Source organism: Triticum dicoccoides, chromosome 6B (assembly GCF_002162155.2).
Source record: "Triticum dicoccoides isolate Atlit2015 ecotype Zavitan chromosome 6B, WEW_v2.0, whole genome shotgun sequence".
Classification (NCBI taxonomy): Eukaryota; Viridiplantae; Streptophyta; class Magnoliopsida; order Poales; family Poaceae; genus Triticum; species Triticum dicoccoides.
The window spans coordinates 383,766,127-383,781,164 of NC_041391.1; the positions used below are offsets into that span (position 1 = coordinate 383,766,127).

Here is a 15,038-nt window from a genome sequence, read left to right on the forward strand (position 1 = left end):
AATAGTGCGCAAAGGCATTATAAACTTCAAGATTCGAACAAATTGGCTATTGAGAAGAGAGAAGGGCAGGAAAGAAGTGAAGAAAGGGACTTGAGCGAGAAGAATTGAAGTAATCAAGGGGCCAAGCTATAGATGGCAGGACCTACTTGGGAAGAAAGAAGAGAAATAGCAGGGCCAAATCATAAAGTGGCAGAACAGGGGAGGGGATCAAAATCGGCTGAAATCACTGTTTTGACCTTGTCAGAAAACCATAGCACAAAATGAACTCGGAACAAAATTATTTCACGATCTGACTCTTTTAGCAACGCCATAGCCCGTGGCGTTTCATCCCCACATAAAAACGCCGAGCCAGCTCGCGTTACTGTCGTGGCCCCATTCACTGACGTGGCATGTTCAAAACGCCGAGCCAGATTGCGTTTCCGGAAACGCCAAAAGCTTTGGCGTTTCTGGCCAAGCTGAAAACGCCGATGGCCATGGCGTTGCTACACTTGATATAGTACGTAGCTTCACCGTTGGTGTGGATATATAGTGAGACGTCCAGTCAATCCAGGAGGAATAATCACGCAGCCAGATGCATGTGTGCGCGCCGTGCAAATGCATGGCCCTGTCTCCCTACGCGTAGTGCTAAGCACACCACATGCATGGTGCATGCACGCATGCTGCTACCAGGTGGTTAATTAATCGGAAACAGTTCAAAAGCAAGCCATCATTGGTTGCTAAACATACCAGTAGCATGGCCTTGTCATGTCGCCCCTCATACTCACGTCGATCGTGCATGCAGTGGTCAGTGGTCTGACCGACCCGCAAATTCAGGCAGGCAAGCACCACTAGTGGCATGCATGCCGTGCTGCTCTGAAGCTACAAGCAGGCGACGCATCATGGAAACGCCAAAGCTCCTGGCGTTGCTGTCCAGGGCAGAAACGCCAAAGCCCTCTGGTGTTTCTCACATGGTCCGCAACGTAAGCTACCTCGGCGCTTCTTTTTTGACAGGAACGCTAGGTAGCTCGGCGTTTTTATTTTGGGAAAAAACGCCGCGGGCTATGGCGTTGCTAAAAGGGTCAGATCGTGAAATACTTTCATGTCGAGTTCACTTTGTGACAAAGTTTGCTGAAAGGGTCAGAATAGTGATTTCGACCATCAAAATCCCTAACGCAGACTCAATACCCTTCGGGCCTGGCACATCTCTCTCTCTCTCACCCCTCCTTCTCCAACTCCGGCCGCCGCCACGGCCAGGACGGCGTCGTGGTGCGCCTCCACCTCCCATCCATCCACTAGCTCCACCGTGCCATCTCCACCAGTTGCCGCTGCATCATCCACCATCTCGCGCCCCCGATGCTCTTCTCCTCCCCACGTCCGAACTGCTACTGCTCCTCCACCTTTCTTCTCCCCCCAAATTCTGCTGCTGCTTTCTCTCTAACCTCCCCACGCCTCTGCTTCTTCTTCTCCCTCTCCTTGCTGCTACTCCTTCCTCTCACGTCCCCCTACTGCTGCTCTTCTTCTTGCGCCGATCTGCTGCTGCTCTGCTTCCTCCACTAAACTGCTGCTACCTCTGCTTCTTCTCTTCCTATTGCTGCTTCTCCCTTCTCCAACTTCCTGCTACTGCCTCCTTCTTCTCTTGCTCCGCTCCTCCTCCTAATTTTCTCTAAACCAGAAAACTGCTGCTGCTCTCCTCCAACTTGCTGTTGCTGCTGCTTCTCTCTCTCTCTCTCCGATCTCAAATTTCTGTAATCTTGAGAAGTTTATTGTTCAGTACTTTGGAATATTCAGAATTGAGATGTTTAGTTCATGTAATATTCAGATTTGATAAGAGCTTGCAATCTGACAATTGTTCAGTTTCGTACTTGTGAAACATAGTGCATTTTATTATGCGCTCTGACTAGTTAATGTCTAGTTGTTTGGATAATATTTGGTATGTTTGATTGATGTGTGAATTACCGGTCTGCTAGCATATATGTGTGTTCACCTTGTGTACTAGTCCCCTGTACTAGTTAACTTCCAGTACTAGTTAACTTTGTGTGTGTTTAATTTTCAGTCTCTATGATAGCTTTGTCTCTGTGACAAATATGTTTGTAATGTGAACCATTTCCATTCTGCTTTATGTGTCCATGTCCTGTTGTTCCCTTTGTGTTACTGTTTTAGTTTCTCATGCAAATAAAAAGTAATATCAAAAAGACAGAGAGTATAATCTGAATCTCCCTTTGCTTCTTTTCGTTTACTTTGTCGCCGATTTTCCGAAATGATCTTAGATACTTTAGGTTTATTTTCCCAGTAATCGTCACTTAAATTGTCTAGCCTAGCTTTAGTCAAGCATCATTGCTGATCGTCTAGTCCCTGTGGAGAACACGACACTCGCAGTTCGGGCGAAATATCCCGCTGTACTTTTAATTGATCAATTTGGCGCCGTTGCCAGGGACTTACGTCGAGCGATTGTGTTAGGCTATAGACTAGGTTTACTTTAGTTCCTTGTTCAATTCGTCGTGTATTTCATCTTCAGTGTTTTTTTCTTCTATTTTCCCCCATTGTTGCTTCGGCTTATTAGGATACTAACCTTCTAACTAATGTTTACTGTTTATGAGTGTGTGTAGGGAATCATAAATCTTTGCAGGTTGTTCTATAGTTACACTTGGTTAAGATATGGCATTGCTTCATGATCTTTGGATGCCAAGTAGTCAATGTTATATCACAGGACCGGTTTGGCCAACTATTGAGGTAGAGAATTTTGAGCTGAAGCCTGGTCTTATTGCTTTGGTTCAACAACAACAGTTTGGAGGACTGCCTACTGATGATCCCTATGAGCACTTACACCGAGTCATGGAGTATTCAGATACAGTCAAGTACCATAGAGTTCCTCAAGATGCAATCATGTGCAGGTTGTTCACATTCTCCCTCCGTGATGATGCTCGTGCTTGGTATCGATCCTTGCCATCAAGGTCATACAGTTGGAATGAGATATCCCGAGCTTTCTTGGATAAATATTTCCCACTACACAAGCAGTCCGCAATTCGAGATGAGATCTTCAATTTCGTTCAGCGTGAAGGCGAGAGCTTGTATGATGCTTGGGAGAGATACAAAGCCTTATTCAGGAGATGTCCTAATCATGGGCTCGAGAGATGGTTAGAGCTGCAGATATTCTATAGAGGATTGACTTCGGACACTCGAGCTTACGTCGATATGGCAGCGGGTGGAGCTATTACAAATAAGACACTTGATGAAGCTTTTCTGCTGATTGAGAGCATAGCTTTCCACCAACTTCAGTGGTACAATAAGAAGCCCACGTCTGATTCATTGGTTTGCTTGCAACAAATCACTACACCTCAACCACCAATTCTTACACAAAAGCCTGAGCCTCTATCTCAGTGTGACAAGGTTGAGCTTGCATGGATTATATTTGACGATGATGACACCATTCTAGTTGACACACACGCTACAGATCATCTGGATATTAGTGTTGGAGATTCAGTTTTGCATTGTGATGATTCTTCCATGGATGAGCCAGAGCAGCAGTTCGTTGCTTTTGATATTGAGGAGTCACCTTTAGTTGATATTGATCATGTGCTGCTAGAGCCAGATATGGAGAAGTTCGCCTTTGATGATGTCAGCCGCATTGATTCTTCAACACTTGAGCCTGAGATGGAGAGCTTCATGGTTGATTATGGTGAGGTGGATTCAGATGTCAAGGAGTCAAGCTCTATTTCACTTGTTGACACGAGTCCGGTGGAAATTTCTACTACCACACCTCACTTGGTATCTTCAATGGAGGTAGTCCTGAAGCTTCTTCCTAACTATCTCAGGTATGATCTCAGCTTTCTCGACAAGATATTCCATATCATGGATACTGCCTATGCACCATGCGATTTATTGATGATATCTATTTATCATATGCTCAATAGATATGCTTATCTGATAGGATACTCTATTGATGACTTAGAGGGCATTGTCCCTATCATTTATATTGGTTTGTTTGTTGAGTGTTCTTTCAGGTTTACGCTTGTGCACCACTCATTACGGGCCGACCAAGTTCGAGATGACATCCCATGGGATCCTGGTGGATTCACGGCATGGTGATGAGGAGAAGCAAAGAGCACACATGAGGAAGAGCGAAGCTGGAGCAGGCATGAGGATGGAGAAGCAAAAGGAGAGGAGCAACAGCTTAGAGAGTGATCAAGCAAGTGCTACTTCATAGTGCTCGGTGAGCTGTTTCATGACCCATTCCGAGTATATCATCCATTGATAAATGCTGAAATCAAATGTTATTTGGGTTTCTTAAGCCATGTCTTAAATGTTGCCCCACTGAATTTTATTTGACATATGGTGCTTGATGAGAATATGTGAACTGATTGTTGAATGCCTTGTAAACTAGTGATCTACAACCTGTTTGCTTCGCTGAAAGTAGTGAAAGCTATTAGTTTTGAGTGCTCAAATCCCTAGTACACTAGAAAACTTAATCATTTTCTGCTTTTACCTCGATACACCTAGATCATTAAGTGTCAGATGTTGAGTTTGTGCCTAATGTGTTCCCATTGAGAGCAATCACCTAACAACTATGGATTAGCATGCTATGTTCCCTGGAACGGTAGCATGTGAACCAGACATGGAGAAGTGATGATTCCTATTTTTGTGCTTATGCGTTGTTCATTTAAAAAAAGTAATAATGAATAAATAAGTCTGAATACCTACAGTAGCATGTCATGTTCCCTGGATCGGTGGCATGTGAAATCGGGTTAACTTGGGCAGTAACTAAAAATAAAAAAATGTAATTGTCGAACCAGGTGTATACCATGTTCTCGGGATCGGTGGTATGCTCCTTTGGGGAGACAAACAAAAAAAAACTAATAATTGGTCGAGCCGGGTGTATACCATGTTCTCGGGATCGGTGGTATGTTCCTTTAGTGAGATCGATAAAATATTATCATTGCTTTATTTCTGTAAATAAGTGATCTGATCACAAGTTTATGTTCTTTTTGTTCTCGGGATCATGCTCTCTTTAGGAACCATTTGGCACAGTCATCATTTAAACTTGTTGATCCTATTTTATCATTGTAAAAGTTTAAAATGGTCATGCTTATTAGTATCATACTGCTTTGTAGCACTCTTAACCATTGATTTTCACTAGCAAAGTTCAAAGCATGCATTGTTTGGAGATCTACTTCACTAGGACATTCTCTAGTCAGTTCGCTGTTCACTACCTTGCTCTTGTCAAATGCCTTTACTTGAGGACAAGTAAAGATTTAAGTGTGGGGGAACTTGATAAGTACATTTCCTATTCACATTTTGGCACACAAACACACCATTTATTGTGATCCAACGATCCATTCTTGTTATGAACTATGATATATTTGAATGAAAATCATATAAAAGATCATTTACTTGTCATTTGATTATTTTGCAGAAAAGTGCGCAAAGGCACTATAAACTTCAAGATTCGGACAAATTGGCTATTGAGAAGAGAGAACAGCAGGAAAGAAGTGAAGAAAGGGACTTGAGCGAGAAGAATTGAAGTAATCAAGGGGCCAAGCTATAGATGGCAGGACCTACTTGGGAAGAAAGAAGAGAAATAGCAGGGCCAAATCGTAAAGTGGCAGAACAGGGGAGGGGATCAAAATCCCTAGCGCATACTCAATTCCCTTCGGGCCTGGCACATCTCTCTCTCTCTCTCTCACCCCTCCTTCTCCAACTCCGGCCGCCGCCACGGCCAGGCCGGTGTCATGGTGCGCCTCCACCTCCCATCCATCCACTAGCTCGACCGTGCCATCTCCACCAACCGCCGCTGCATCATCCACCATCTCGCGCCCCCGATGCTCTTCTCCTCCCCACGCCCGAACTGCTGCTGCTCCTCCACCTTTCTTCTCCCCCCAAATTCTGCTGCTGCTTTCTCTCTAACCTCCCCACGCCTCTGCTTCTTCTTCTCCCTCTCCTTGCTGCTACTCCTTCCTCTCACGTCCCCCTGCTGCTGCTCTTCTTCTTGCGCCGATCTGCTGCTGCTCTGCTTCCTCCACTAAACTGCTGCTACCTCTGCTTCTTCTCTTCCTACCGCTGCTTCTCCCTTCTCCAACTTCCTGCTGCTGCCTCCTTCTTCTCTTGCTCCGCTCCTCCTCCTAATTTTCTCTAAACCAGAAAATTGCTGCTGCTCTCCTCCAACTTGCTGCTGCTGCTGCTTCTCTCTCTCTCTCCGATCTCAAATTTCTGTAATCTTGAGAAGTTTATTGTTCAGTACTTTGGAATATTCAGAATTGAGATGTTTAGTTCATGTAATATTCAGATTTGATAAGAGCTTGCAATCTGACAATTGTTCAGTTTCGTACTTGTGAAACATAGTGCATTTTATTATGCGCTCTGACTAGTTAATGTCTAGTTGTTTGGATAATATTTGGTATGTTTGATTTGATGTGTGAATTACCGGTTTGCTAGCATATATGTGTGTTCACCTTGTGTACTAGTCCCCTGTACTAGTTAACTTCCAGTACTAGTTAACTTTGTGTGTGTTTAATTTTCAGTCTCTGTGATAGCTTTGTCTCTGTGACAAATATGTTTGTAATGTGAACCATTTCCATTCTGCTTTATGTGTTCATGTCTTGTTGTTCCCTTTGTGTTACTGTTTTAGTTTCTCATGCAAATAAAAAATAATACCAAAAAGACAGAGAGTATAATCTGTATCTCCCTTTGCTTCTTTTCGTTTACTTTGTCACCGATTTTCCGAAATGATCTTAGATACTTTAGGTTTATGTTCCCAGTAATCGTCACTTAAATTGTCTAGCCTAGCTTTAGTCAAGCATCATTGCTGATCGTCTAGTCCCTGTGGAGAACACGACACTCGCAGTTCGGGCGAAATATCCCGCTGTACTTTTAATTGATCAGTAGACATTCCTCCCACTCTTTGATGTTCTTCTTGATCAACACGCGAAGTAGAGTGGAAAGTGTACGATTCGTCACCTTCGTTTGGCCGTCGGTTTGAGGATGGTATGCGGATGAGAACAAGAGCTTGATTCCGAGCTTGGCGCATAGGGTCTTCCAAAAGTAGCTCAAGAACTTGACGTCGCGGTCGGAGACGATTGTCTTTGGTACTCCATGGAGACGCAAGATTTCCCTATAAAAGAGATTTGCAATGTGTGAAGCATCGTCTATCTTGTTGCAAGGGATGAAATGTGCCATCTTAGAAAATTGGTCCACGACAACAAACACAGAATCCTTGCCATTTTGAGTTCTAGGAAAATCAAGTACAAAATCCATGCTAATTTCTTCCCAAGGTTGATAAGGAATAGGAAAAGGCATGTAAAGACCAAGGGATTGAGCTTTAGACTTAGCTTTGCGACATGTAGAGCATCGGGTGGTGAAGCGTGATACGTCGTGGAACATCTTGGGCCAAAAGTAGTTCTTGGAGAGCGTGGCGAATGTCTTGTCGCATCCAAAATGTCCCATGAGTCCGCCTCCATGAGCCTCTTGCAAAAGGAGCAAACAAAGAGAAGACTCGGGAATGCATAGTTTGTTAGCTCTCATAAGATAACCATCCTTGATGTAATATTGTTCCCAAGATGTATGCATTAAACATTTAGCATAAGGAGTCGCAAAAGACGGATCATTAGCATACAAGTCTTTTATGTGCTCAAAACCAATAACATTCAACTCAAGTTTAGTGACAAGTGTGCATATGCGTGAAAGTGCATCCGCAACTACATTTTACTTACCCTTAATGTACTTGATCACATTGGGGAAAGATTCAATAAATTCACTCCATTTGGCATGGCGCTTGTTCAACTTAGTTTGACCTTTTGAGTACTTAAGCGTTTCGTGATCGGTATGGATGACAAACTCATGAGGTCTAAGATAATGTTCCCAAACATGTAGCACACGCACTAAAGCATACAATTCTTTGTCATAGATGGGATAGTTAAGTTGAGCACCGGAGAGTTTTTCACTAAAATATGCAATGGCTCGTTTTTCTTGCATCAAAACTCCGCCAATTCCGGTACCACTTGCATCACAATGAACCTCAAAACTTTTGTCAAAGTTGGGCAAAGCAAGAATCGGAGCATGAGTAAGCAAAGACTTGAGCTCATCAAAAGCGGTGGATTGCAAAGATCCCCAAACAAAAGGAGCATTCTTCTTACTCAAAGCATGGAAAGGAGCGGCAATAGTGCTAAAGTATATCACAAAGCGACGATAAAAACCTACTAGACCAAGAAAACTATGCACTTGTTGCAAATTGGTGGGTTGGGGCCAAATTTTGATTGCTTCAATTTTAGATTCATCAACATGGACACCCTTGGAAGATACAACAAAACCCAAGAAAACCACTTTGTCAACACCAAATGTGCACTTTTTCATGTTGGCATAAAGACGTTCCTTGCGAAGGGTTTGCAAAACTGCTCTTTCATGGTTTTGCTAAACACAAGAATATCATCGAAGTAAACCACAACAAAGACTCCAATATAAGGGCGAAGCACATAATGCATGAGACACACGAAAGTACCGGGAGCCTCCGATAAACCCATAGGCATGACTAACCACTCATATAAGCCAAATTTTGTTTTGAAAGCAGTTTTCCATTCATCACCCTCTTGTACGCGGATTTGATAATAGCCACTTTTAAGATCAATTTTTGAGAAAAAGTTTGCTCCACTAAGTGATGAGGGTACATACCTGGGGTAGGGTCTGTTGGAAATATGCCCTAGAGGCAATAATAAAAGGATTATTATTATATTTCCTTGTTCATGATAATTGTCTTTATTCGTGCTATAACTGTATTTTCCGGAAATCGTAATACACGTGTGAATACATAGACCATAATATGTCCCTAGTAAGCCTCTAGTTGACTAGCTTGTTGATCAATAGATAGTCATGGTTTCCTGACTATGGACATCAGATGTCGTTGATAACAAGATCACATCATTAGGAGAATGATGTGATGGACAAGACCCAATCCTAAGCATAGCACAAGATCGTGTAGTTCGTTTGCTAGAGCTTTTCCAATGTCAAGTATCTTTTCCTTAGACCATGAGATCGTGTAACTCCCCGATACCGTAAGAGTGCTTTGGGTGTACCAAACGTCACAACGTAACTGGGTGACTATAAAGGTGCACTACAGGTATCTCCGAAAGTGTCTGTTGGGTTGACACGGATCGAGACTGGGATTTGTCACTCCGTATGACGGAGAGGTATCTCTGGGCCCAGTCGGTAATGCATCATCATAATGAGCTCAAAGTGACCAAGTGTTTGGTCACGGGATCATGCATTATGGTACGAGTAAAGTGACTTGCCGGTAACGAGACTAAACGGGGTATTGGGATACCGACGATCGAGTCTCGGGCAAGTAACGTACCAATTGACAAAGGGAATTGTATAGGGGGTTGATCAAATCCTCGACATCGTGGTTCATCCGATGAAATCATCTTGGAACATGTGGGAGCCAACATGGGTATCTAGATCCCGCTGTCGGTTATTGACCGGAGAGCCGTCTCGGTCATGTCTGCGTGTCTCCCGAACCCGTAGGGTCTACACACTTAAGGTTCGGTGACACTAGGGTTATTAGGAAGAGTTGTATGTGATTACCGAATGTTGTTCAGAGTCCCGGATGAGATCCCGGACGTCACGAGGAGTTCCGGAATAGTTTGGAGGCGAAGATTTATATATAGGAAGTGTTGTTTCGGCCATCGGGAAAGTTTCGGGGTCACCCAATATTGTACCGGGACCACCGGAAGGGTTCCGGGGGTCCACCGGGTGGGGCCACCCATCCCGGAGGGCTCCGTGGGCTGAAGTGGGGAGGGGACCAGCCCCTGGTGGGCTGGTGCGCCCCCCTGGGCCCCCCTCTGCGCCTAGGGTTGGGAACCCTAGGGGAGGGGGCACCTCCACTTGCCTTGGGGGGCACTCCACCCCCCTTGGCCGCCGCCCCCCTAGAGATCCCATCTCTAAGGCCGCCCCCCCTGGGGGCCTATATAAAGGAGGGGAGGGAGGGAGGGCAGCCGCACCCTGAGTCTTGGCGCCTCCCTCCCCCTGCTACACCTCTTCCTCCTCCCGCGGTCGCTTGGCGAAGCCCTGCCGGAGTACTGCATCTCCACCACCACCACACCGTTGTGCTGCTGCTGGAGCCTTCTTCCTCAACCTCTCCTTCCCCCTTGCTGGATCAAGAAGGAGGAGACGTCATCCGCTCCGTACGTGTGTTGAACGCGGAGGTGCTGTCCGTTCAGCACTTGGTCATCGGTGATTTGGATCACGGCGAGTACGACTCCATCATCCCTGTTCTCTTGAACGCTTCCGCTCGCGATCTACAAGGGTATGTAGATGCACTCCTATCACTCGTTTCTTAGATGAACTCATAGATGGATCTTGGTGAAACCGTAGGAAATTTTTTAATTTTCTGCAACGTTCCCCAACAGTGGCATCATGAGCTAGGTCTATGCGTAGTTCTCTATTGCACGAGTAGAACACAATTTTGTTGTGGGCGTAGATGTTGTCAACTTTCTTGCTGCTACTAGTCTTATCTTGCTTCAGCGGTATTGTGGGATGAAGCGGCCCGGACCGACCTTACACGTACGCTTACGTGAGACAGGTTCCACCGACTGACATGCACTAGTTGCATAAGGTGGCTAGCGGGTGTCTGTCTCTCCCACTTTAGTTGGAGCAGATTCGATGAAAAGGGTCCTTATGAAGGGTAAATAGAAGTTGACAAATCACGTTGTGGCTTTAACGTACCTAAGAAAACTGTCTTGCTAGATCACCTATAGAAGCCACGTAAAACTTGCAACAACATTTAGAGGACGTCTAACTTGTTTTTGCAGCAAGTGTCTTGTGATGTGATATGGCCAAAAGTTGTGATGAATGATGAATGATATATTGTGATGTATGAGATCATGTTCTTGTAATAGGAATCATGACTTGCGTGTCGATGAGTATGACAACCGGCAGGAGCCATAGGAGTTGTCTTTATTTTTGTATGACCTGCGTGTCATTGAAGAACGCCATGTAAATTACTTTACTTTATTGCTAAACGCGTTAGCCATAGAAGTAGAAGTAGTCGTTGGCATGACAACTTCGTGAAGACACGATGATGGAGATCATGATGATGGAGATCATGGTATCATGCCGGTGACGAAGATGATCATGGAGCCCCGAAGATGGAGATCAAAGGAGCTATATGATATTGGCCATATCATGTCACTACTATATAATTGCATGTGATGTTTATTATGTTTATGCATCTTGTTTACTTAGAACGACGGTAGTAACTAAGATGATCCCTTATAATAATTTCAAGAAGTGTTCTCCCCTAACTGTGCGCCGTTGCTAAAGTTCGTCGTTTCGAAGCACCACGTGATGATCGGGTGTGATAGATTCTTACGTTCACATACAACGGGTGTAAGACAGTTTTACACATGCAAAAACACTTAGGGTTAACTTGACAAGCCTAGCATGTACAGACATGGCCTCAGAACACAGAGACCGAAAGGTCGAACATGAGTCGTATGGAAGATACGATCAACATGGAGATGTTCACCGATGATGACTAGTCCGTCTCACGTGATGATCGGACACGGCCTAGTCGACTCGGATCGTGTAACACTTAGATGACTAGAGGGATGTCTAATCTGAGTGGGAGTTCATTAAAATAATTTGATTAGATGAACTTAATTATCATGAACTTAGTCTAAAAACCTTTGCAAATATGTCTTGTAGATCAAATGGCCAACGCTCATGTCAACATGAACTTCAACGCGTTCCTAGAGAAAACCAAGCTGAAAGATGATGGCAGCAACTATACGGACTGGGTCCGGAACCTGAGGATCATCCTCATAGCTGCCAAGAAAGCATATGTCCTAGATGGACCGCTAGGTGAAGCACCCATCCTAGAGAACCAAGACGTTATGAACGCTTGGCAGTCACGCACTGATGATTACTCCCTCGTTCAGTGCGGCATGCTTTACAGCTTAGAACCGGGGCTCCAAAAGAGTTTTGAGCAAGACGGAGCATATGAGATGTTCGAGGAGCTAAAAATGGTTTTCCAAGCTCATGCCCGGGTCGAGAGATATGAAGTCTCCGACAAGTTCTACAGTTGTAAGATGGAGGAAAATAGTTCTGTCAGTGAGCACATACTCAAAATGTCTGGGTTGCACAACCGCCTGTCCCAGCTGGACATTAACCTCCCGGACGAGGCGGTCATTGATAGAATCCTTCAGTCGCTCCCACCAAACTACAAGAGATTTGTGATGAACTACAATATGCAGGGGATGGTGAAAACTATTCCTGAAGTATTTTCAATGCTGAAGTCGGCAGAGGTAGACATCAAGAAAGAACATCAAGTGTTGATGGTCAATAAAACCACCAAGTTCAAGAAGGGCAAGGGAAAGAAGAACTTCAAGAAGGACGGCAAAGATGTTGCCGCGCCTGGTAAGCCAGTTGCTAGGAAGAAGTCAAGCAATGGACCCAAACCTGAGACTGAGTGCTTTTATTGCAAAGAGAAGGGTCACTGGAAGCGTAATTGCCCCAAATACTTAGCGGACAAGAAGGCCGGCAACACTAAAGGTATATGTGATATACATGTAATTGATGTGTACCTTACCAGTACTTGTAGTAACTCCTGGGTATTTGATACCGGTGCCATTGCTCACATTTGTAACTCACAGCAGGAGCTGCGATTAAGCGGAGACTGGCGAAGGACGAGGTGACGATGCGCGTCGGGAATGGTTCCAAGGTCGATGTGATCGCCGTCGGCACGCTACCTCTACATTTACCCACGGGATTAGTTTTAAACCTCAATAATTGTTATTTAGTGCCAAGTTTGAGCATGAACATTGTATCTGGATCTCGTTTGATACGAGATGGCTACTCATTTAAATCCAAGAATAATGGTTGTTCTATTTATATGACAGATATTTTTTATGGGCATGCCCCGATGGTCAATGGTTTATTCTTAATGAATCTCGAGCGTAATGTTACACATATTCATATTGTGAATACCAAAAGATGTAAAGTTGATAACGATAGTCCCACATACTTGTGGCACTGCCGCCTTGGTCACATTGGTGTCAAGCGCATGAAGAAGCTCCATGCTGATGGACTTTTGGAGTCTCTCGATTATGAATCATTTGACACATGCGAACCATGCCTCATGGGCAAAATGACCAAGACTCCGTTCTTCGGAACAATGGAGCGAGCAACCAACTTATTGAAAATCATACATACCGATGTGTGCGGTCCAATGAGCGTTGAGGCTCGCGGAGGATATCGTTATGTTCTCACTCTCACTGATGACTTGAGTAGATATGGGTATGTCTACTTAATGAAACACAAGTCTGAGACCTTTGAAAAGTTCAAGGAATTTCAGAATGAGGTAGAGAATCAACGTGACCGAAAGATAAAGTTCCTACGATCAGATCGTGGAGGAGAATATTTAAGTCACGAATTTGGTACACACTTAAGGAAATGTGGAATCATTTCACAACTCACGCCGCCTGGAACACCTCAGCGTAACGGTGTGTCCGAACGTCGTAATCGCACTCTATTGGATATGGTGCGGTCTATGATGTCTCTTACCGATTTACCGCTATCATTTTGGGGATACGCTCTAGAGACAACTACATTCACTTTATATAGGGCACCGTCTAAATCCGTTGAGACGACACCGTATGAATTATGTTTTGGGAAGAAACCTAAGCTGTCGTTTCTAAAAGTTTGGGGATGCGATGCTTATGTCAAGAAACTTCAACCTGAAAAGCTCAAATCCAAGTCGGAAAAATGCGTCTTCATAGGATACCCTAAAGAAACCATTGGTTATACCTTCTACTTAATATCCGAGGGCAAGATCTTTGTTGCCAAGAACGGATCCTTTCTGGAAAAAGAGTTTCTCTCGAAAGAAGTAAGTGGGAGGCAAGTAGAACTCGATGAAGTACTACCTCTTGAACAGGAAAGTAGTGCAGCTCAGGAAAATGTTCCTGTGATGCCTACACCAACTGGAGAGGAAAATAATGATGATGATCAAGGTACTTCGAATCAAGTTGCTACTGAACTTCGTAGGTCCACAAGGACACGTTCCGCACCAGAGTGGTATGGCAAACCTGTCTTGGAAATCATGTTGTTAGACAACGGTGAACCTTCGAACTATGAAGAAGCGATGGCGGGCCCAGATTCCAACAAATGGCTTGAAGCCATGCAATCCGAGATAGAATCCATGTATGAAAACAAAGTATGGACTTTGACAGACTTGCCCGATGATCGGCGAGCGATAGAAAACAAATGGATCTTTAGGAAGAAGACGGACGCGGATGGTAATGTTACCATCTATAAAGCTCGACTTGTCGCTAAGGGTTATCGACAAGTTCAAGGGGTTGACTACGATGAGACATTATCTCCCGTAGCGAAGCTGAAGTCCGTCCGTGTCACACCCTAGCTAGTCATGCATCAGAGTGTGTGCATCATGTTTAAAATTTCCATTTAACTTGAAATGGGGATTGTGAAACCCTCAGAATCATTCCTGAAAATGATCCAAATAAAAATTTCTCCAAAAGGGTCCAAGAAAATGCTCATGTTGCTCTCTGAAAATATTGGACAGAGATAAAAATCAAACCAATATTTTTAAGAGCTTATAGGTATTTATTTTGGGCATTTGGAATTAATGCATAAATATTTGCATTGGAAATATATTAATTATATATATTAATATATGTCCAAATATTATGCCAATTATAAAGGAGCTCTGGAATAATATATCTAGCTCCTGCAAAAATTGGCATAAGGTAAATAAATGATTTAATATATTATTTAAATCAAAACAAATGTCAGAAATTAGAAAACAGAAAAATAAATAACAGGAGGAGCTTACCTGGGCTCCTCCACTGTGCGGCCCAGCCAGCTGGCCGGCCCAGCCAGCAGGCGGCCCAGCCCGCCTCCCTCCTCTGTCGTCTTCGTCCTCGACAGAGGGAGGGGAGTGTGGCCGGCGCGCGCGCGCCACCGCGCCACGCCACCTGCTCGGCTGCCTGCCTGCCCTCCCCTCCTCGCTCGATGCCCCGGACGACGCCACGCCTCCCCCCTGCTCTCTCTCACTCTCCCTC

The 15,038-nt window shown here is 44.4% G+C and overlaps 1 protein-coding gene and 1 non-coding gene across 2 annotated transcripts; one reads left to right on the forward strand and one right to left on the reverse strand.

Annotated features, from left to right (window-relative positions):
• The first annotated feature begins 1,186 nt into the window (after positions 1-1,186).
• On the forward strand, positions 1,187-4,599 carry LOC119320109. Its single transcript, XM_037594234.1, has 2 exons — positions 1,187-3,791; positions 3,981-4,599. The coding sequence occupies exons 1-2, from the start codon at positions 2,635-2,637 to the stop codon at positions 4,063-4,065; spliced, it is 1,242 nt and encodes a 413-aa protein (XP_037450131.1). The 5' UTR covers positions 1,187-2,634; the 3' UTR covers positions 4,066-4,599.
• LOC119326949 lies at positions 2,994-3,104 on the reverse strand. The gene has a single exon (XR_005158290.1). It is a non-coding gene; the product is annotated as a small nucleolar RNA R71 (small nucleolar RNA).
• Positions 4,600-15,038: the final 10,439 nt, after the last annotated feature.